We start from the raw sequence: 24,271 nt of genomic DNA, 5'->3' as shown, positions 1-24,271 counted from the left end.
ATATATATATATATATTTTTATCTACATATCACCTCTGACATTGTATACAACACTAAATCACAAGAAATCAAAGAAATCATAGTGAGGTAGATACAAAACAAAGGGATGTTGAAGAATCCAGCTGCTAAATTTGGCTTAACGCAACTGTCATTAACATATGTATATCCAACACAGCAGTGAGCTTTGATTCACAGCTTAATCAATGGATCCTACTAACATTGATACTGATATTAGAGCCCATTTAGAAATAATGCCATTTGGAAGGCGGGGGGAGAAGGGAAAAGTAAATCAGAAGCATTTCCTACAAAATAGTCACCTCCAAGGGAAAATTTTCCATTGATTTTTCATTACTTTTAAAGTTGATAAAACAGCTCTGAGAAATAGCCTGTGTTCTAGGGGTATTAGTAGTGCACGAGGGCAGACAAAGAGGGAGGACTCTACGGTAGCGGAATGAATCTACTGGGGTTGAACATAAGCGAAAGAAAGATAAGCCATTTACCCTCCCTTGTTGATGGCCAAGAAGAAGTAGCACACCCTGGGAACGCTTGAGGCTACATTCACCAACGCATGCTTGTGAACATCAGCTTGGGCTTGTTGACAATGGCCAACGAAACAAGGCTTCGGTAGAAGGGCAGCCCCTTGTTGGATTCTGTTGCTCTTTTCAGGCAACAGCAGATACGTGGCAAGAAAGACGGTACCGCTGAAGTGACCGGCGTTGGTGTGACCGGTGTTGGTACCTGGTGGGATCTGGCTGCTTGGTCTGCACTCCCACAAAGAGACTTGTTAAGGCACCTGGATGACTGGGGCTCTTCAGTTAATTCTAATCACAACAGCTTGGGAGGGCTTTGGAACAGCCTTGGGCTTCCTGGCTTTTAAATTTAGTCTGTCAATCCAGGACAAGAGGTACCTGGTACTTCTACAGGAGAAAAGAATAGACAAGAGATGAGAAGCAGTGGGTTTAAATATAGCAAGAGGGAACCAAGTTGGATACAGGAAAACCCTTCCAATAAGGTTGAACATAGGGGTGGTTAGTAAAAGCTCTTTGGGCCATTGGACCATCCTCATCCACGAGGTGGCATGTGCAGCAAAGGAAGGGCATGGCACCCACATATCCTGGGATGCAGGAGCCACATATGATCAGGTATGTAAGGAGCACTCAGGTGCTTTATGTGAAACACAGACAAAAACAAGTTTGAAGCTCTGGACTAGGCAGCCCGTTTGCTGCTGCTCAAACATCTCCTCATCTTTCTGCAAAGGTAGGAAGTGGTGCCCTGGAAGGAGTATGACTTCCCCAGCTCTTCTGCAAACAGTGGCAATCTGAGCTTTATTCTTAAGTCATTTACAATGCCACGGCTGAATTAAAGAAAATTAGGAGAATTGACCAGAACAGATTGCTAATGAGCAGGAGAAGAAGCCCATGCGATTGTTACCAGCTTGCTGTGTGAATCTATTAAACAAGCCACTGTTGTAGCCCAGATTTTACTTTTTGCTTTTCACCTAGCCAAAGAATGTCCTTAGCCTTTAGGAAAACACACAGAAGGTTATTGCTTGTGCATTCTTTCTCAAAGGTTTTTTGTGAACCCCTAGAGTGACCAGAGGACTGTCACAGAAAGCGTGTATCCCTTAGGAAAATCAAATTCCGCCCTCTCTTGAGTGGATGCCACTCTGAATTGCAGCCTGATACCCTTAGTCCTGGGAGGGGAATGCCTGATGTGGGTGTGCCACTTCGGCACGGGCTGCTATGTTGAAGGAGATAACTTTGAACGTTCGTTGGCAGAGCGGAAAGAGGACAAGTCTCACGGTAAGCCATGATGGGAAATGTTTTGGAAGTGTGGTAAATCCTGTCCACTCTTGGTGGGACTCAACTTACCTAAATGTAAACAGCTAAAGGGCACACAACAGATCTAAACTGGAAACCAACTGGGATGAATCCCTACCCAGAGGTATCTTGCTGTTTCTCTTGAGTATGGAAGGGACCTTGATAACTCACTGGACACCCAGCTTTTCTGGCTAAATTACAGGACTGGATCCCATGCTGACAGAGCCAGCAGGCAAGGTACTTTGGACAACCATCCCCAGCCAGGAGTGTGTGCATTAAGAAATAATAAGATCTCTCTTAGGGTCTGAGAGCTGCAAGTGGCTTTATATTTGTCCCCAAAGTAAACCTCTCCTGCTGTTTGCCAAACACACTCTTAAAGATTTGTTTTTTCATGTCACAAAAAAAGCCATTTTGAACTGAAACACAGGCCTGCTTTTATTTTAACTCTGTTGGGTGCATTACTTTGCTTTGAATGGGCTGGGCAACCTGGAGAGGAAAAATATATTGCCAAGTATCTTACAAGTATTTCTTTCCCTTAATAGATTTTCCTAGTGAATCATGGAAGGAAGAAGCCTTTGCAAGTTACTCCCTTTAAGAAACTGGAATGTATGAATTTAAAAGATTTTAGCTGCAAGAGTACGGATTGAGTTGAACTTGCCCTCTAGCTTCCTTCATTTGCTGAATCTAGCAATTAGAAAAGTATCTTTTTTTTTTTTTTTTTTTTCTTAAGGGTTTAGCAGAAACTGCTAACTGGGGCAGAGGATGACTCCACTTGTCCTCCTTAGGTGGGCGCCTTTCAGCACTACATTTTCAGGGAAGGAAATTAGGTGTTCTGCCTTAAAGTGAGCTGGGGAGGGGCGGAGGGAAATACTGTCTTTGATTTGTGTGTGGGATTAACCATTAACACAGCCCACAGATGCCAGCGTCCTAATGGCAAGGCCAAGGGACAACTATAGCTCCTTGCAAACACCAGCCACAACCAGAGCCTAAAACCTGGCGGTACAGGTAGATGGAAGAGCTCACGTTTGTGCAGGAAGAGCAGATGAGTAGACACTTGAGGCAATACGTCCGTGTTATATGTTATACTACTAAATAGACAATGTGTAACACGTAAGGCTGGGTGAGGTGTCCTGCAAGAAATTATTTAGGTATGAATGTTGCTTTCTAGAGAACTGACTTACATGAAGCACTCCCAGGAGGTTTCTGAGCCCACCTGGATTTAGAGATCGAGCAACTGACTGCCAGCAACTGCAGCCATGAGGTTGTGCAAGATGCCAAGACTGCCCCCAGCTTTTCCACTACAGTTGTTTTCAGATAAATGTGGCTTTAACTTCAGTAGGAAGGCTGACATGAAGTTCTCGTGAAGAACTCAAGCTCAAAAGACTAGCTGAAAGAAGCACCCATGCTGTCACAGCCTGATGTGGACACTTGCGTTCCCCCTGACACATGGAAGAGGTGCCACAAATCCATTCCCCTCATCTTTTCTACTTTTACTGTCTTCAGTAAGGGCCCTTTCTGTATGCTGTATATGATAGCCAGCCCAGCTGTCCCTTGGTCACTTGGAAGAGCTTCACTAAATCAGATGTCCAATGAGTCAGAAATGGAGTTTCATCTGCCCTACCCCAAGAAACTTGAGGTCATATAATCATAGAATATCTGAAGTTGGAAGGGATCCATAAGGATCGAGTCCATCAAGTCTGCATATAGTATGTAGGGAAAGAGTGGGCTAATGGCAGGAAGCCAGGGTTTTGCCCTTTGCCAAGCTGTTTTAGTGTCTGGATGTACCAGAGCTGAGGAGAGTCCGATAAAGGGATTTAAAGACTGTTAGCGTGGTGGGCCATGGCTCCCAAGGATGGGGAAGCCTTGGGTGGAAGGAAGGAGAATCAAAACGGTGCTCATTTAAAACATAATAGTGAGGGGATGAACCCAGTGAGGCAGCAGTGGGCTTCCTGAACAGAAGAGAAATGGAGGACAAGGGGTAAGTTGGTGAAGATCTCACCGTAAACTGGTCCGAATCACCTCCCGCAGGTATCAAGAGGGACCCTGCGGTATTTGCAGAGAGGGACCATGAGTGCAAAGTGCTTAAAGGCTTGGTAAGCATTAACAACCCCAGTTTGACAGGCACAGAGAAGTGGGAGTGATGCGCTCTGAGTTGCATGGTGAGTCGGTGGTAGGCAGGGGACGTGGCAGCCACATCTCGTGGTTTCCTGAGCTCATCACTGGACGACCCTGTTTCCTCACCAACACTCTCTCCTGGGCACCCATTGGTAAACTGGGGTGGGGAAAGACGGGTTATAAAGGCTAAATCCCCCCAGGAATATGCCCTGTGAACAGTAGGGGAGGACAATTTTCTACCTTTCATCTAAGGACAGGGAAGAGTTTACCCAGTAGAGTCAGGCTATTTATTATAGCTTAAAGAAACACAAACCCTCTACTTTAATGGTATAGATGGGCATGATCATGTGTTTGGATGTGTGTATATATTGTACACACCCTAACATGGACATACACTATTATATATTTCTATAATATATAATATAGTATATAATACACACACACACACACGCACCCACACGCACGCGCACGTGAGATACTCAAGCATCTTAATTCCTCTTAATCAAAACGCTCTTCTTTGAAGGTCGAGTAACACTCGCTACATTTTCTATATAGACAACTTTGTACATACAAGTCGTAAAGTGCGTTAAAAAGCGCGTAAAATTTTCTATGTAGAAAACTATATACATATAGCACACACATGTACTAAAACACTTGAAGTTAAGCCAAATTTCACCTTCATCTTCACATCCCAAATACCTACAATACAAAACCAGAATTAAAAAAAAAAAAAAAAAAGAAATACATAAGGAAACAAATTAGGAAAAAAATATCCTAAAACCCAAGAGAGAAAAATGAATCAAGAAACAAAACCAAACCCAAAAAAGTCAACAGAAGCCTGGCACATGTAGAAAACATCGATTCACTTAGAGACATAAAGAGGGTCATGTCCGAACCTCCTTTTTCTTAAAAACAAAACCAAACCAAACCCCTTTTGTTTATCTGTTTGTTAGCTCTTATCTTTTGAGAAAAGTCACAGTAGCACTCTCACCTTGAAACAGAGTTTGGAACTTTTTGTGTTTCTTTGTACAAAAGAAAAAACGGTTTCGGTTATGGAAAATAGTTGGGAAATTTGAGGTTGGAGAGAGGAGATAGAGAGAGAAACTGGAAGATTGCATAGTTGTGAACAGTGGCTTCTCATCAAGGTGAAAAAGTGCATCATCTGATAAAATAGCATTTGATTATTATTTTTGTTCGGTTCCATATGTTTTTTTTTCCTCAGTCAACTGTACATGTCACACATGAAAAGGTATATACAGCACACACACATGCTAACATTAAACGTCTGACATTGAAACAGCCATTCTTTAAATGTTCCATCAGAGTTTTTTCCATGCAAATTTGTATTCTTTTTAAATACATTTTTTGCTACATCCTAAGACCATGAACTTGTCTAAGCCCATCTCATGTGATTTTGATCATTAGCAACACAAAAAGGGGAAAAGCACCAGAATGGCTCGGTTTGATCACCAAACCTCTGCTTTGACTTCTTTCTTTTTTAATTTTCATTCCTTCATTCACTGCTGGTTGTTTGCTTTTTCTTTTTCCTTTTTTTTTTTTTTTTCTTGTTGTCATTTGTTCGCTTTAATTTTCCAGAGATGGGAAAAAACAATTGACTTTTTTTTGTAAGCATTCTTGAGGTAAGAGTTATGCTCAGCACCTGGGGCAGGCAACAAAGCTTTCAAAAGCATTTGAGAAATGAAGTGTGAGTCCAAACACCGTCACCAACGTCATAAACAACAAAACGAAACAAACAAAAAAAAAGAAATTGAGCTGAATATTCCAGGTTTCCATGCTGGCTAAACCTCCCACCCTCTTTCCATCCTTCTTTCTTATTCCCAAAAATCACAACCAGAATTAAAAGGAAATAAAAGTGACTTGGCACATTCCCTCTTGCACCAGCCAAACGAAAAAAGACAGGTGTTGTGCATTAAAAAGGATACTTCAAAAGCTTTTCATGCTTGCTGCCTGCCTCAAGTGCATCTTAATATATGTCTGATCATTTACATTTATATAGGAAAGTCATATTTGTTACACTTTATACAGGATCACTTCATTTTTGTCCTTTTTTAACCTTTTCACTTTTTTTTGTTTTTTGGATAAAGAGTTGGTTATAACAATCTACAGTAAGGCTGCACAGGAAGAATTCTGTGTATTTTATTTTTTTTCTCTAAGAACCAAAGTATATAAAATGAGGTTTGATTCTAGCACCTTTTACAGTATTATTGGTGTTGTTCCCTTTAGTAGAAAATACCTTCGCTCAACATCTGTTCGATCATCTATCTATAGTTTCAGCAATACTTAAAGGTAACGATAAGGTGACGATTGACCCAACCCAGCAGTCCCTTGACAAAAAAAAAGTCCCCCCCCATGAAGTCAGGCAGAACTACTCGCGTGAGCAAAGCAAATCGCCTTCACCACCTTCCCTTCTCCTCGCCAGTGAGGGCCGTGGCGCTTGGCTCGCTCGGAGCAGCACGGCAAACCGAGCATCCGAAGAGGAAAAAGAAAAAAATTACACCAAGTTGCTGTCTCGCTGGGGAAGCTGAGATGGAGAGGCTCGCCAGCGGGTGGTTTCACTAGCAGGGGAATAATGCTGCTTGCCACCTGGCAGGTTGCACTGCCTCGGTGCAAAGAAAAGGCAAGGATGCCGCCCTGGGATGCTGCCCCGCCGGCCCCACCGTCCTCCTTTCACAGGAAGGGGAGACCTCCCCATACCATGACGGGAGGAAGATGTTGCCTTGCGGCATGTGCTGGCGATGGGGAGAGCCATTTGGAGAAATTGCTACGACGCGAAACAGCAGCTTTCAAGGAGTGCGTTTCTGGGAGCGGGGAGGAGAAGGGCAGGAGGAGAGAAGGGAGCTGGAAAATGAACGCAGGAAAGAGAAGCTCCTTGCCAAGGTTGTAACGTTTTACAGGACGTTGAGCTGTTGGTTTCACTCGAGCCATGTATAATCCTGCAGAGGAATGGCCCATTCCCCATACAGCGGCATCAGAACCTCAATTATATATATATAATTATAATTATAGCAATATATCTATCTATCTATATTTATATATGTATACGTTAAAGTCTGTTACTGCACTGGCACGTAATACAGAGGAAAAGTACTGGCGTTGCTGTTTGATGCAAGTGGTTGCCTTGACTGAAGTCCTGTGAAGGGTAAGCACCACAAGAAAAGGCACCACAAGGTTTTGAGAATTGAAATGTCGCTGCCCTAATATAGCCATCATCAACAAACTTAGAGGACTTTTTTGGAGTTAATGAGGGCAGGTGGGGCCAGGCCAAATTCTGGGCTCTCTTGACGGCAGAAAAACCAGGGCATTCCCAGGAAAACTAGTGGGGTCGCTGGTGCCTTGGTGAAATCGAGACCAGAATTTGGTCTTCTAAGGGGCAAGTTGATTTTGTGAGCTCTTACCTAGCACTTTGGACACTTTTTAACAGCCTTTCTAAATTAAAATGACCACATCTTGTCACGCCTAACATGCTTGCACTGGTGTAAGGAAAGCAGAATTGAACTTTGAATGCACAAAGCATAATCTAACGTAAACAGGGCACAACTTCACGTGGACTGCCTGCTGGGATGTGCTGTATGCCTTCAGCTTCCACTAAACCAGGGGAAGTTGAAGGCATTCAGCGAGTCTGATCTCATCCCTCTGTGGAGCCCTGCCCTGAATATCTCAATCTGTCACTCCCCAGGAGCCCAGAGAAGAAATTGTCCTGGACACAGACAACGATCTTGACGGATTTACAGAAGTCCCGCTAGACTGAGATGGAGATCAAAATCTGCACATCTGGTTTTCCAAGGTCTTAGCCAAGCTTCTCATTCACTCCTTACTTGGTCAAAACCTCCATTGCACTAAATATTTAGGTTGGCCCTTCCTCTATTTCTTTCGCTCATAAATTCACACTCAAGCACGCACACACATGCATACCTTGCCCTCCAAGACACGGAAATTAAAGGAAGAGCTGGGGAATAAGAATACATACTCAGAGCCCTCTTGTGAAACAAGAAGTCTCTACAGACACTGTCTATAAACAACGGGTTTCCCATGCGTAAGGTAATTGCTTGGTGATCGAAAAAGAAAAAGAAGAGACTCGCAGGCACTCTGTGCCAAGTTAATAGCACCAGTTTTGCATCGTGTTGACACCTGTCAGCCCATCCCATCTAAACCACCCTAGCTCTTCAGACAGCTGCTGACAAGCAGCCTGCCCCTGCTCTCGGCGGCGTTGCACCAAATCAAGGGCAATGCCACCGACATCGGCAGAAATGCGCTTGCTGGACATGGAGGAGGGTGAGGTCTGCCCTCGGCCACTTCTCTTGGCCAGCTCAGATCAGGGGTTGTTGGCAGTCCTCATATCTCCCAAGCACCACTTGCGCAGCTTGCTGGCAGAAGCTAAAAATGGTGTTGAAATGGGGAAGAAAAGGAGTTGCCTGTGGCAGGACTTGAAGTAGGTTTTCTTGTTCATTCAGATCTACTTTCGGGGATTTAATTTGGACCCCAGTCTCTCTAGATTACCAGTAAGGATGGCTCAGATGCAGAAGTGACCTAGGAAGGAGCCAGCCCCTCCCAGTTGAACTGGCAGATCCTTGGTCCTAGCTTGGATGGATGGGCACCTTCACCTGAAAGCCACTCTGGGTCAAAACAGCACTGGAAGGACAACTTCAGATGAATGACCTGGGTCCAGAATGGGCTGAGTTCCATTAATAAGGCAAGATACAAGGCATGGCCATGACTGAGTTTCAAGATTAGTTAACAAAAAAGGTACTTCTTACTAGGAAAGCTTAGACCATTATTTCTGTCTGATGGGCCTGATCAAGAGGGTCTGGGGCAAGCAGACCCTGTCTTTGGAAGATTTCCAACCATACAGGATTTAGGGTGGGAGAATAAGACACAGGGATACCTGTGGCATGTACTCTTGAGAATGCACCTGATGACACATGTGCTCTTTCCATTTCTGCTTTCTCTAACACCATGACCCAACAGGACCTTGCTAAATCCCTGGCTTCCCCAAATGCTTTCCAGAGGGAAAGTGGAACATTTCAGGGGATGGAGAAAAGCACTCCCCAAAGGCTTAGCGTGGCATCTTGAATGGGTTGTGCTAGTCCCCCTCAAGAACCCAAATTTCTGATTAGCCTGCCTCTCTGTCTCTGCTGGGCTGCAGGGAGACGGGGGAAAGGTGACATGCTGCATCGCTTTGTCCTGCTCTGCCCAACACCACCGCAGTCCTGCAGCGCTTTTGATGTTAAGGTCTTGAAGCACTTCACCAACATTGACTAAACAATCCTCACATCATCCTTGTGAGGCAGGCTTTATACCTCCCATTTTACAGATGAGGAAGCTGAGGTGCAGAGAAGTTACATGATTTGGCCGAGATCACACAAATAACCACAGTGAAACTGAAGGCTATTTTGGGGCAGGTCCACGTCTCTGTGGTTTGGCAAAGTGCTTAGCACAAGAAGGTCCTAAGCCTGGCTGCAGTCCCAGTGTGCCTACTGCAAGGCAAATGGACAATATTCAGTAGATACAATTTATTGCATTGCAAAAACATTAGAAGAACCCAGGTGTCCTGCTTTAATTGCTTCTTTTTACCATTTTGTAGTGATTGGGGAATTTGTTCTCCTTGAATAAGGTTTATCTGAGGAATCAAGTGCAAGAGTATTTTCCATGTTTTGAATGTTACCAACGAGTTCCAGCAGTGATTAGTCAAATTTCAATGTTTATGGGAAAAGTGGCACTTCTGAAATATAAGTATTTAAATTGTGCTATTCTCTATGGCTGTGCCAATTTTCCAGTACTATCAAAATTCCCTAATCAAAAATGCTGCTAGGATGAAAGCCAATTTGAGAAGATATCATGAACTTTTAAGATTCCGTTCAGTCGGAAGGTGCTCAAGAGCTTTGCAAGAAGTACGTAACCAGTCTGTTCTCCCAGTACTTTCACGGGGTAGCCAAGGATCTTTAAACCCACGTTGCAACACCTGGGGCAAGTATGGCCTGGCTGGAGGTGGGATCAGAGATGGAAGCCAGTCAATAGCCTGACCATTCCCGTATCACATGCCCTGGAGCACAGGCCAATAGTATGAGGGAACATATTACATCTGCCAGCAGAGACAACCCTAATACCCTCTTGGCTTCCCCATCCAACAGCCCATGGCAGAGATGGAGAGAGACAGCATATCTTCAGGCATTCTCATTTTACCTTCCATATACAGCAGTGCATCCAAAAATATACACACCAAAGGGATGATATTTCCTTGCAATCACAAAGTCATTCAAAGCCTCCAAATTATATAGCCTTTCTGTGAAAATCCTGTTTTTAGGGGAACAGCTCCATCATGGGACATGCTGTGTCAACCTCCCAAGCACATCATTCTAAGTCTGTGATTGGGAACACGCAGGAGACCATGCAAGGGCTCACCCCAGCTGTTATCTTGTACTGGTTTCATACTATGGGTAAGCACACTGGCTTTAGTGGAATGGTCTGAACTTGACCTGATGACATGAGTGAAATTCGCCAGACCTAGATGCGAAATAGTCCTTCCCTGAGTTATCGAAACACTTTTGAAACTACTTCCCATTCCTCATTGGAACAAAAGGCTGGAATGGTAAAACAATTTGCAGAACAGAAAAATTAGCCAAAACCATTGGGTTTTTTTCTCATAGGAACTTGTTTTTCACAAAAAAAAAAAAAAGAGAGGTTTAAATCTATTTTGGGAGGGGACACATTTTGTAGCTAATGGCAAGCTTTGATGTTCGATGTAAAATCTCTTCCCTCTGACTCTCCCTATGTAGAGAAGACGGGGGCCAAGGGATTTGGCTGTGATACCTATTTAGACACTTTTTTAGAAAACACGCATCACAGCTTTCCTCCAAATGGCTGCAATTACATCCAATTTAAGGCTTGTTTAATTGCTTGCGTAGGAGGTCTGTGGCTAAGTGCGAACCAGTCCACTTCCCCTACTACTTATTCATCGTAAATTTGTTGACTGATACCCAGGCTTCAGTAATTGTTGAAAAAAACTCAACCAGGTTATAAGGGAATGGTGTGAAATTGTAGTAATTTGAGGGGGTTGCCTGGGGAACACTTGATGTACAGTTTCTCTTGCAGCAGAGTCAGCTCAGAGCAAGTCCATTGAAGTCAAGTGGCTTCAACTCCAGGATACTGAAATTTCTGCGGGCGCATGTCCCTGTGTGTACTCATACACCCTCAGGAACCGAAATAAAATCCTAAAGCGAACAGATTGCAGGTGTAATCATCTGGCATTTGTCCTGGATTTTCGCTACTTGGGAAAGAACAGTGCTTGCTTTTGAGGTGGAGGAAAGGGGAGGAAAGACGAGGGCGGCATGCAGGTGGTGTTCAGCTGGGTCTGAGGGAAGGAGGCTCTGGCACTGGCAGCGTGTTTTATTGGTAAATACCGCTAGAAAGGAAAATATGAGCTGCTTGTCCTTGTGACTGATGAACGGGAATGACATCTGGAGAGAAAACAATAATCATTCCCTTCGAGTGGCATTTGGCATTTGAATTCTAAAGGCTTGAAATCAGATTTGGGAGGGTTTAATCCCTGCAAAGGAGGGCCCAGTTTGCTGCGTGTATTAACAGGGCTGTTCTCATTGCAATAGCAATACTGGTGGAAGGGGAAGCCATCTCTTCCTCAGCTAAAGCCAGAGACTACAAAGCCCCTGTGTAGGTCAGGGTTATGCTACACTCAGATGGCTCTGCTTGGAAAGAAACCCCTGATTTTGTCCAAGTTTTGCCTGGGTTTTTGACAAAATCTGCAAGCTCAAACAGGAAATCTGTTATCACAGGTTAAGAAGAAAAAAAACAACAATTGGGCCCAGTGTGGGTTCCTCTGGCACCAGCAGAAATGACTATTTTTAGCATAGTTAGTGTAAGGAGGCACCTGGACATCAATGGAGCTTTACTGATTTGTACTGACACTGAGTGCGTTTGGACCTCATTTTTGGTCTGATTTTGGCTTCCAGATTTCTTAAGAAGTGTAAGATCAGGTGGTACATTTCCTCAGAAGGACCTTAAGCTCCTGATGGTCTTTTGTCCCTGTTTTTACTTTAAAACAAAAACCATACAGGGAATATTTATTTCAACTGTGCTTGAAAAATCCCAAATTGCTAGCACCTCGCGTCAGAAACTATGTTCCTCATCTCAGAAAGCCCTTTGGAATTCACAACGTGTTCATATATATTAAAACATATATACTGTTGCAGTAACATAGCATGTATGCTTTTCTATATTTCCACAGGACTGTGTATATAGACACAGACATACATGTTGATTAGTCCCTTTAATCCTGAAAATTCATAGCCGCCCACTTCACATCAGGCCTAATATATAGTAGGAGGAGTTCTCTGTCTCCTCCCGTTTTTCTACCTCTTCAGTTAAAGTAGCCATTGCTGCTGAAGTGGGTCAAAGCAAAACACAGCCAGATGTATTTACTATTGAACAGTACATTTTCAGAAAAGTTAAAGGGCTATTTATAGATAAGGTGAAACTTTTGTCCTTTTTATTATTAAAAAAATATATATATATAATGCCCTCAGTACCTTATAGGCTATATGCTAGTTACTTCCAGGAGGTGGGCAACAACTAGGTTTGAAAGCAGTCTGCATTTACATCTTTTTTTTTGCTTTACTAGATGCACATGAGACTTGCTTTCAAAAAATTGCTTTCAAAACTGCACTTGCCTGCTCTCACCCCTCTCAGTCCATCCCTGTTCGAGACACAGATGTGTGGTGCTTCTTAGGACAAAGAGGGAAAAATCTGTATGTTGGCCAGCATTTGGTTGGGTCGAACAAAGAAGTTAGCATAGCACCGAAGGAGTTACATTTGCTGGTTTTTTACCCAGCTTCAATCTTTTTGGAACAGAAGCAGTAAAAAGAACCCAGAAGCACTGAGCTGAGTACTTAAAACAGGGCAAATAAATAGATGGGGAGAAGAACGGGGAAGGAGCAGACCCAAAGCCGGTGCAGATCAGCAGCGGCCCATCTGCGAGAGTAGGGCTTCTGAATTTGCTCTGGCCCAGTGGGAAGATATGCAGCTGCCTGGTTAGTCGTGTGGAAGAGCCTGGCCCATGTAGCCAGAAGATTTTGAACTACCTCCCCATGGTGGATACAGAAAAGGGACAGGGAAGGTACGTGGCAGACCAAGACAGAGCTGGAGGAGGAGGGTTTCCTAGCTTCGTTCTTGCTTCATGCAAGGCAAATCTCGGGTTAGAGAAGACAATGGCCACCTGGAACACGGCCTGGTTATCCAGAAGAGGCCAGTTTTCACAGTCCTTACTCAGGAGAGAACATGAGACCCAACAACAAAACCCAGGAGTTTTGCCTGAGTAAGGAGTGCATGAGTAGACTTCAAAAAAGCTTTTCTAAAAAGGAGCAGGGAGGCTTGCCTCACATTGCATTTCCAAAAGAGATGTTATATAATGTTCAGGACACTTTTAGACAATAAAAACGCTTGGCTCAAAAACACACACACAAAAAAAAAACCCCATGCTTTTTTTCCCTTCCGAATTATCTGACCAGTGGCAATAATTGGAGCAATAAACTGAATCCCTTCTCTTGCTCTAAAGAAAGTTATCCTGGTTTTCACCGAGTGTCTTGCGGTTCAACCAGGGATGAATCCAGCTCGATGGGCACATAATCAACAGTCAAAACTCCCACGGACGGCAAGGGAAGTTTTGCCTGCGGGAGGATGGTGAAGGCAGGCCTGCTCTAGTCTCTCTGGATGTGGCACAGATTTTTATCCAGGAAAGCAGGTACTTCGAGAAGAGTCACGCGTGAGCGGCGTTGAGTCTAGCTTATCCTTTCACAACCCGCCTTCGCCCTTCGCGTAAAGAAACAGTTCAAAAAAAAAAAGCTACTGTACAACCAAGTAAACTGCAATTATTGTGCTGTCTTAGGCAGTCAAAGAACTTAAAAGGCAAAAACAAACAAAAAAAAAGTTTTTTCATGTGTTTATCAGTTGAGACTAGTTTTCCCATGCCTACAAGGGTCCTCAGCAAACAGTATACCAGCCTCCCAAATAAGGTCCAGGCTATTCCAAAACAGCGTGAGCAAATTTTTCACTGTATTCAGATGGAAGCTGATGACTGAAAGATTAATGCACATTAACCGTGGCTGATGAGAGCAACTTTTAAAGAAATTCAAGTATTCATCAGTAATCTGTTCAGTTCAGAAATACTTTTGTGATCTTTAGTTTCAAGTTTCCAGAAACAGAAAGGAAAAGGTAAAGGTCACCTGTTGTGTAAGAAAATAATATTGCAAACAGTGCTATTACATTTGACCAGGAAAGCAAGGCTATTCAGTTGGTACACAACAATTTTCTCCATTCCTTGCCTTTGGGGAGAGAAAGACTTAAGACCACTTTCTCGACACATGCACGCAGCAGCAGGTTTTCCTTCCGCGTGTGGTAACAAACCCCTTTACTGCTCATTCCCGATAACAGCGCGAACCCATCAAGAATGAAATTTTTACGGCGCACTTCCAGCACCTCTCACACGCGTTTACTTAAGCCTCACAACACCCCTGTGAGGTAGGTAAATATTATTATACCCATGTACAGATGGGTAAACTGTAGGCACAGAAAGGTTAAATCACTTGCCCAAGGTTACACAGCAACTTCGTGGCAGAGCTGGGGCCAAAACCCAGGAGTACTGTCACCCAGAAATCTGCAATGAGTTTTAGACCGTGGCCACTTTCTACGCTCGCTGTAAAAGACCACCTGACAAACACGGCATTGCGCAAATCCAAACAACTCCGCGTATTACAAAGTGCCTGGTTTACAAACAGTTGCCTTGCTGCATGTGTCCCAAAGGCGGCGGGAGGGGGGGGGGGAAGTAAAGTTTATGCTGTCAAATCATTTTTGTCTGCTTGCAAAGCTTTGTTTTGTTGTGGTTGTTTTGGTTTTGAGGGTTTTAATATACAACAGGAAATGATAGTCCACATTATTTTATCAACATCACTTTCCCATTGGTGTTTGCACGTATGAATATACATTAAGGTCCAGATGGTTTATGCAGATTTATTTTAATTGTCACCAATTGCCTCCCTCCTCATCAGCGAAGAGCCAATGGAACATATGCAGCTATCTGTCATCTCATTTTCCCATTTTTCTCATTATCCTACTCTCTGAGCTTCAAGTAATGAACAAGGGTGGAACACAGGCAGTATCTAGCACAGCAGGAAGGCTCCTACTTTTCTTCTCATCACACCTCAACAGAAAAGAGTCACCACACCGTTATTCCCAAGTTCAAACACAACAGAGCAACGAAGCGATTCTGAACGTGCTGATGGAGAAATAAGTGGATTGCAACAACCTCTAGCGGTACCCAAAGGTCTGGAAATGCGTTCTGCACACAGTGAAAGGTTTGCCCACGTCTATTTGGGATAGCCTCAAATCTTCTCGTTCAAACCAGGCTGAGATTCTCTGCACCAGAATACACCTGAGCTCCAAGGAAAAATAAAAACAGCAATCAAAACCCTGGGAAACTACCATCCCCAAAGACCCAGGGCTTTAGACAACTGCCAAAATAACAACATGCAAGCTTCAGCAAGCAAAGGGTACACAACGGAGTTCACATCATCCCTACCATCTAACATCAACTACCTCAGCTTCTAGGGGTGTTGGCATAGATCTTATTTTGTTGTGGTTATTTGGGTTTTTGTTTTCTGGGTTTTTTTTGCATGACCACATTTGATCTGAACAGAATCCAGAGAAAAGCTAACTCAGTGAGAGAAGAAAATATCCTAGAAAAGCCTGTCTCCACAATTTTCCGCTGACTCCGGCAGCTTCCAAATTGTCTCTCGCCCAAGCTGCCCAGCAAGCAGGCACTAAAAGGTTTTGCAAATGCACAGTAGTAAGTTTTCCTTTTCAAAGCACCTCTGAGCTTCAATGAAATCATGCTGGACGAACCTCAGACCACATTTTCTTCAGGAGGCTTAGTCATGCTGCAGGTATGTGGGTGACAAGGTGTGTCATGCATTTCTGCGTGGGGATGAGGAGCAGGGATAAATTGTGAAGTGAATCTTGTGTGCACAGAAATATATCTGAAGAGGACAGGATGGCTGCTCTCTGAAACTCAATAGCAATGCTCCCCTCATGAGCAGCACCAGCCAGGTGTTAGCAGACCACTGACTAAAGCTTGAAGTTAATTTTGTCCTGTTTCATCTAGTCAGCTTTAAATAAAAACACATGTAAATGACTACTGACTTTTGGCAGGTCCAGAGAAGGACGGGATGAAGCAGACAATTAGCTCCAATCCAAAACACTGAAAATATATATATTTACACTTGAAGTTGGTGGCTCAAGTGCACTTTTCACGGGTAATTATGCAACATTGGCTCCTCTTCTGCAGTTCAGGTTGGATATGTTGCGGATGAAAAATGCCTTGTGTGGGTGGCAAAGCATGACAAGGGCATGGGCAGGGACCTTGTAATTCCTGTATTTCCATTGTGGATTTGGTCTGGTCTGAATCATTCCTGTCTGCAAATTAGCTGCCTACAGATGTATAGCGCTATCACACTAAGCGTGCCAGCCATCTGACATAGAGGGAAGGGTGGATGGATGGGTTGACATCAGCAACCCATGGGTTGACATCAGCAAACATTTGCAAAATAACCTCAGCAAAAAGAACAAAGCGAATTGAAAAAATACCTTGTCCATTGAATTGGGCAGAAAAAAGAAAAAAGCCAGATCGGAGCTGATGTACTCCACCAAGTCCTGAATCCTGGCCTGTGGCATAACAGTTACATCTTCATTAGTAAAATAAGCACTGCCAGGATCCATTCTGGCTATGAAGCCAACTGACAAGTGCTGGCCACATCCAGGCTACTAAACTCTTTCGCCCCTGATACAGAGGGGCTGCATCCAAGCTGCGGATTTGGAATGGTCTCTGGCCAGCGTCAATACCTGTGCAAACTGTAACCAAGCCCTGGGCTTGTTGAAGTGGGTCAAAACCATACCAGGGAAGGTCTGAACAATACAGCACTGAGGATGGTGGAGCCCTCATGCCCCGTCTTTGCCCTGGCATGGCACAGTTGGTTTAGGTGATCCCAGGGTGAATCCAGCAGCACAAATGTGCCAAAGAAGTTGCCCACTGATCTTGTGATGTGAATAAATACGGACTCAACCTTGTCCATGGCAGTTTGAAAAACCCCTCAAGCAGAATCTTCTGGCGAGAAGGCAAGACATGGTATAACTAACCTACAAGGGAGAAGCTGAGGCGTTAAAAATCAAGTGAAACCAAATCAAGTCACTGACCATCCTGCCAAAAATAAAAGGGACCCTGGCCAAAAAAAAAAAAAACAACAAAACAGGAGGCAAAGTCTAGACTCTTAGCATTGAGAGTAGTACCAATAAAGTGCTGGGGGTAATTTTGCTCCCCATGCTTTTGGCTTGGCAAAAGGCGCTGTTTGGCAACAAGATCACAGATAATCCCAAGAGGAAATGGTCACCACACCAAACTGTCCACCATGAACTCGCTGGGTGTAGTGGCAGAGCACGTGCTTTTACGTTAAGGCTGTAATGAATTCCTTCAAAGGGACATAGCTCTTCAGGGTTGACGCAGGCTCTCACTGGAAATCTTTTGCTAAATCAAGATGCCAGCGGATATCATTCAAAGAAAGGACTAAGAGCGGAGGCAGAAAGTTTATGCAACTGAGCGTAATGAAACAGTCTTAACACACAGGGGAGGCACCTGCCTTCATTGTTATCCGTACTACGAGCCACGAAGAAGGAGGACTTTGGAGCAGGCGTGTGTCAAGCCCTTAGTCAAGCTGGTTTGGCTGTGAGAAATTAGCACTGCATTGAGAGGTAAGGTCACTTCTAGAGTGTTTTGCCCCTCTGCTCCCGTAACGGGATGGAGAGGTCGGCTGTTGGTGTGGCGGTCTGGAGCAAGGGTCCTGTTCCTGAGGGAAGGCAGGCTGCAGATGCTCATGAGAGGCAACACTGAGGGGTCTCCTCCTCAACTCCTGATGACTGTGCCTCGGCTCGTTGATTCATTTCACTCTCCTGGTGTGCAGCAACAGGGTCCGGCTGTTCAGTGGGGCCAGAGACTGGGATCACATCTCCAAGTCAGATGTCAAGGTTGATGAGTTTGGGGAAGGGGGACCTTCTCATGGTGCTTTTGAAAATGAGGACGCTACCTCCTGGAGTAAAGGTCCCCGAGGAACTGCAGGGTTGTTTACCATCCATTCCTTTCTCATGCTTATGCCAGTGAAATGCAGATGTGCAGAGGAGAGCTGTTCATGGAAGGACTAAGGAGAGTCTTTACACAGGACTTGAGTCTCAGGGAAGTGGATCAGAGTAAATCTACGCTAGCATTAAAGGTAAGTCAAAAGAAAGTCCTGGGAGGAGAAATGCAGGCCTGTTGCTGGAGGATGGGCACCTCTTGTGTTTTTATGACTCAGGAGCTGGGGACAGCAAGTTCACTTCACAAATTACCTCTTTTTATGGAGACAGCATACTGATTAGGGAAGAAATAGGGTGAAAAGTTAGTAGGACACTGGAGAAGGGACTGGTTATGGGACAGAGACAATCGAGAAAGGAAATGAAAGCTTTTCACAAATATATATAAGTGTGTGTACATATATATATATATATGTTTATGTGCCCAGTAAACAAGGGATTGGGAATTTAGATAGGGGATGACAAGACAAAATCCCTCCCTTTGCATGAAAATGTGACCATCATATTGGTTGTAATCAGAGCCCAGAAACATTTGCCTGAAATGGAGTTTGACTGGGAATTACAGTACCAGTGACAATTTGGCTTCTTATAAACTTTGCCGTTTGTCTATAGTTTGGCGTGAATGAGTCCTGCCCTCCTTAAAAGGGACAGACACCAGTTAAAAGTTTTCTTTACAAAACAAAAGGAAACAACTGAAGAAATCCCAATGTTTTCTCAGAACACTGCAAAGGATCACTGATTGAAAAAAATGTTTCTCTTCAGGTATATTCAGGCGAAGAAAGCATTCAGCTTCTTTAAACTGTTATATAAAATTGGTACTAGGTTTTTTAAATACTACTATAATTAAAAAAACCAACTGATTCCTCAAATTAAAAAAAAAATCATAATTAAAAAATAGCCCCCCATGCTGATCTTCTCTTCAGAATAGGTCAGCATGGGAGTTTTGCACCCTAGACAGTTACAGTATTTCTGGAATAAAAAATTGCAATTACACACAGAAAATACTACAGCATTCACTTAAAAATATCTCCTTTTGTTGTTGTTGTTTTTCCCCTCCCAAGTAGAGGGATGGTGGGATTGAAAAGATGCCCTGAAACGGGAATATTCCTTTAAAGGAGCAATACTCTCGAAACGGAAAAGGGTGTTGGATAGGCGCAAACCCGTGCTATAACTCGAAAGAAGAGATTCCAGCACAGAAACAGAATTCGAGAGATGTGAATGTTCAGACACCGAGCGGGTTATTTGGAAATGTCAAGACAACCACACAGCCCTCGGCAGGTGACCATCTAGGCTTTGCCATCATCGGAGGTGGCAGCATCTCCTTGCGGTGAGAAGGCTAAGCTAAACCACGATGCTCTCGCTACGCTCTTGAATTTCCTCTGGTGTTGTTTCTCGCCATGTACTTACAGTAGAGGGTGACACAAGACAGTTTTTTTATCAGCAGTTCCCCACATGTACCGAGTTGAAGAATTCTCAGCTAAATCACAACAACAACATCAACAAAAATACAAAGCACCAAATCATCTCGAGACGTGAGTCAGTTTACAGGTTATTACCGTTTGAAGAAGTTTGTTGGTTGTTTTGTTGTTGTTTGTTTGTTTGTTTTATCCCGATTTTCATGTTTTGTTTTCCTTAAAAACAAAACAAAACAAAACAAAAATCAAAACCCAAAAGCCCCAAAATGGAACGAAGGATGCTTTACAATCACTTTAAGGCTCGCACTGAATGAGACATGACAGGTCTTACATGAGATTACAAATAATACATGTATGCCTTTCACAGCCTTAAAATGATACAGTAGGTCAAATTATTTTGCCAGTCACTGATCAAGTATTGTGCCTTTAAATTGACTCGCTTTTTGCTACTATGCTGAGTTTTATTATTACTGAAATAGTTATTAGATATGTGTAAATGTACTTTAGTATAATGTTTTTGGTATATAATTTCAATGTTTGCAGATTTCTTCCAGAAATCAAGGTGGCAGGCCTTATTCTGGGCTCAGACAGTTGTCATTTGCTCCACTGAAGACAGTGGTGCTTTAGCGTGTGCAATTGTTCGAAACAAGAGCAGATACCATATTAATCTGGTGCAAACTGACCATTAAGCATGGCCCATTTACACGAGGAAAACGGTTACATGGTGGGATCGCGTTTATAACATGACTCGGTCAAGGCTCGCAGGCTTGGCCAAATGGTGTTATAAATGCATTGCCAAATTGAGTTACAGACCTGATTTTGTCTTTCAGTTGTTGGAAAAATCAGACTCCATTGGGGGTGTCTTGGCTTTGCTTGCTTTTCTTTAGACATTTGGGGTTTTTTCTGCTAAATCCAATAAGAGCAACGAGATTTTTTTCATACATTTCTCTCTTTTTGTTGTTGTTGTTCATTTTTTTCTTTTTTTTTTTTTTTAATTTTAAGGTTTGTATTTCGGTTGTTTGTTTGTTGTTTTTTTTTTTTTTCCTGGCATATAATCATCAAAGAGTTTTGCATGAGGAAGGTGACAGTACTTAATGAAACTCAGCACCTAAGGGCATAAGGCAGTTGTAGGTTTGTTTGTTTGTTTTTTTTATTTTTCAATCAGCACCAATCCCATAAATAATGTTCTACACTTGGTGTACGGTATAAAACTGATGTGGAGATGCCTCCTTCTCCACCTGTGAATCCTAGGTGTGGAAGTTGAAATACTGTTTCTTGTGTGTAAAAAACAAAAGAAAAGTTTTTCTTTTTGTTTTTACTTACAAAACATAGAGAATATCTTTTTTTTTTTTTTTTTATACATACAGCAACCAGAAAGAAAGCTTATCTGAAGGTTTGTGTTTGTTTCATGATTTGTGTTTACCGTAAACAAAAATAAGGTCCCCTCTTTTACTTTTGCTTTAAGGAGCTTTAAAGTGAAGATTCATATTGTAGCAACTCATATAAGAGAGGTCCATCTCTATACCTAATACCTACAGCTGTGGGGGTGACATATTGGAGGATGTTGATAGTTCTTCTTAACCTCCTGTCTACAAAATGAGCATCCCATGCAGGGTATCTTTTTCTTGGGATGTCAATCTTAATGAGAGGCCCCTCGGGGGGATAGGGTCGCCCAGATGGAGTAGATGGTACCATTGCTCTCACCTGGAAAACGGGCAAGCAAGTGTCAGCTGTGAGTTCCTCCTGTTGCTCCGTGACCGCTCTGGTGGGCGTAGCCTGGGCCCCCCGGTACCCAGGGGTTTGGGGTGCCATGGGCTCAACATCGGGGGGCAAAGGAATGCCCCAGAGCAGCTCGGCGCAACAGGAGCTGACAAGGATCTTAGCTCTTGGCCCCATGGGATGCAGCACACCATAATATAACAGCATCAAAGCTATCCCAGCAGCAAAGCTAAGAAAGACACAACACAGTGCTGGCACGGCATATGAGTCAGTAGTGTCAGGATCTCTGTAAAAATACCAAAGGAGCGTCAAGGCAGCGTTCTCCGTCAGGACTACCGTGTAATACGCAAACATTCTGTATCGAGTCCGCCCTTCCTTGACATTAAACCAGCAGAAAATGTACACAATCCCTACCACCATGTTGAAGAGGATCTCCTCCCACTTAGACATGCAGAAATCTGTCCCACCATGGATGATCCAGAAAGCCATGGCACACCAATGGACCACTACAAAGATCCCAAAGTAGAGCTGGAAGATGGAAGCAAAGAGAGCAAAAGAAAGAACTCGGGATGAGATGGTGAAGAGGCGCCAGAAGAGATGGATGAGGGCCCCTCTGTAGCTCATACTCTTCTTGTCGTCCCTAGAGTCCCGAAGAAGCTTGTGATAGGAGGCTAGCACCCAAGCCAGGGACATCAGGGAGGCCACAGAGGACACACCTGCCGGAAGACACACAGATCCACTGAGTTAGACAGGAGGTTTGGTTGAAAACATCATCTGCTCACTAAATTATTGCATCTGGGGCAGGCTCGGTAGCCCAAAGGTTCAACACACGTCACGTTGTCCTTACAGTCTGGAGGAGAGAAATACAGAAATATCAGTGTGGGAATTGGAAACGATGCTGTATTCAGGAGTTCTCTGACACAGGACATTATGCTTATCTTCATGAGCTGTTGGCTCTGCCACCCCACCCCAGCTCTTCTCTTCTTACAGGCAACAGCCTCTGTCCTCAACCTGATTAGATCCACATTTGAGAATTAGAAATCCAGATCCCATCTAAATGCTGTAGCCCAAGTATGAAGGTTACTTTCTGCAGAGAGAGGTCTATCTTGGAGTGCACCATTGCAAGAGCGGGACATCTATATTCCTTGTAACTGCATGGATCCTTTTTATTCAAAAATACTTTCATACAAGAAACTTTCACATTGACTTGTACTTGATTCTGCCTTAATCAAGAATCCCCGTTTGCATTCACCTTTAGGAAAAATGGGCAGTTGGTCAGTTTTTGTCACCCTGTGGACCCACTCAGATGAATATATAAGTAGAGGGAACATGAAGACTCAACGATACCCTCCGAATGGCCCCAAAACAAAGAATCTGATCCCGCCAGCAATGCCCCTGCCCTGTTTCCAGGGTGGACTGAAGACCTACATTGGAGGTAGCTTATCTTCAGCCTTGTCTCCTGGATGGACCACAGATCCAAGTCTCAGTCATGTCTCCAACCCTGTCTCATTCTGTGCATGGTGAGAACCCCTGAAGAGACCTTGGATCTGGTCCCTCCCATTGCCTTGTCTGGGACTGCTGAGGGAGCCATTACCAGATGCAGCTCTGCCCAGTGCACTCAGACCTTGTGGTACTGCTCCCATCAGTGAGGGTGTTGCCTGTGCTGGGGTCACCCTCGGTTCCCAATTCATGCCCCTGCACCCTGGCATGGGGCAGGCACCCTATGATACCCCAAAGGGGCCTCATCTTATTCACCATCACAACCAACAATTAAACTGTTTGCCTCAAAGGATAAAATAGTGCCCCACCACACTTCAGGAGCTTTTAAAAATATAATACCATTCATTATCGCAAGGGTAAGTTGAACAATTCTTGGAGCAAAGCATCATAATAAAAATTAATTGACATATTCCTGGGAAAAGAAAAGGCCACTGGCATCTTATTCCTTTCTTCCCACGGCTGCTCAACTACTCTGCAGATGAGGGAACAGATGATGGACCAAGATCCATGTTTGGGAAGCTCAGTAATTTGGTAGCCATGATTTGATTTGGCCTTGGCCAAAGATTTGTCTGGGAGCATTGCCTAAGAAATCTAAAGGAAAAATGCTAATGATTTCAAGCAAAACAAACAAGAACAAACACCCCTCCATCTCGGATGTGTAACATACAGGACGATAGGTCCAGCTCTTTTTTTTTGCTTTTACTACTTTAAGGAAACCCAAGGAACAGCTTGCTGCACCTGCTCAGGGTTAAAAAGCTACAAAGTCTGAAAACCCTAAACTTCTTCTCCTGTTTTCTTCTCATTTTTCCCTCTGCCTGGGAGGGCCTGGTTCCAAGGGGGATAGGAAGAAGTTCCACTGGCTTTTCAGAACTCACTCTAGAGACTTTATCGTCTTCTTTTTGAGGAGCCCACCCCACAGCCCAGTGGTGTTAGATTTTCCCCCTTCCAGCCTAGCTACGTCTGGAGGGGAGGTGATGGAGAAGGTGGCCAGGAAGGATAGTAGGCATCCACCTCTGACCCTCATTGAAATTCTCCCAGACCAAAACTACGTCTTTGCATCAGCTCTCAAGTACCTCTCTGAATACCTTGCCTTTGGGCTTACACATGCATTAGCATTTCAGACTGAGTTTTAAAAAACAACAAGCCACAAACCAGTAAGACCAATGGCCTTACCAAAGAGGGAAGCTTTAGGCCACCATCTTTAAGAAAATTACAATTTTCCCTAAGTTCTAAATCCTCAATAAGAAACACTTGCATATCGGACTTGGGGACTCTAATGGATGGAAACTTCTGAAAGTGAATAGCCTCAGCCCCAAACAGGTGTAGATTAGATTTATTTTTAACGTACCAGATGTGTTACATTTTTAGTAGACATAATTAACAGTTTTGGAAGACTGTGCAATCCCACACAATTCTTCAGGTAAGTGATGCTCTGTGTATAAGTGCTGCTTGTTGCAGTACCTTCCAGATTTTCAGTTTTAAAACTTTCCGTAATTAACA

General features: G+C 43.7%; 1 protein-coding gene across 1 annotated transcript in view; it reads right to left on the bottom strand.

Annotated features, from left to right (window-relative positions):
• Positions 1–21,022: 21,022 nt before the first annotated feature.
• The window catches only part of XKR6 (XK related 6), a 191,679-nt gene continuing 188,430 nt past the window's right edge, over positions 21,023–24,271 (bottom strand). Inside the window, exon 3 of the mRNA XM_086461690.1 lies at positions 21,023–21,987. Coding sequence (XP_086317816.1) covers positions 21,023–21,987 — 965 coding nt within the window. The remainder of the gene's footprint in view (positions 21,988–24,271) is intronic.

This window comes from Leptosomus discolor, chromosome 2 (assembly GCF_034619465.1).
Source record: "Leptosomus discolor isolate bLepDis1 chromosome 2, bLepDis1.hap2, whole genome shotgun sequence".
Classification (NCBI taxonomy): domain Eukaryota; kingdom Metazoa; phylum Chordata; class Aves; order Leptosomiformes; family Leptosomidae; genus Leptosomus; species Leptosomus discolor.
Note: the sequence above shows the minus strand (reverse complement) of the source record. Positions and strands in the feature narration are given on the sequence as shown.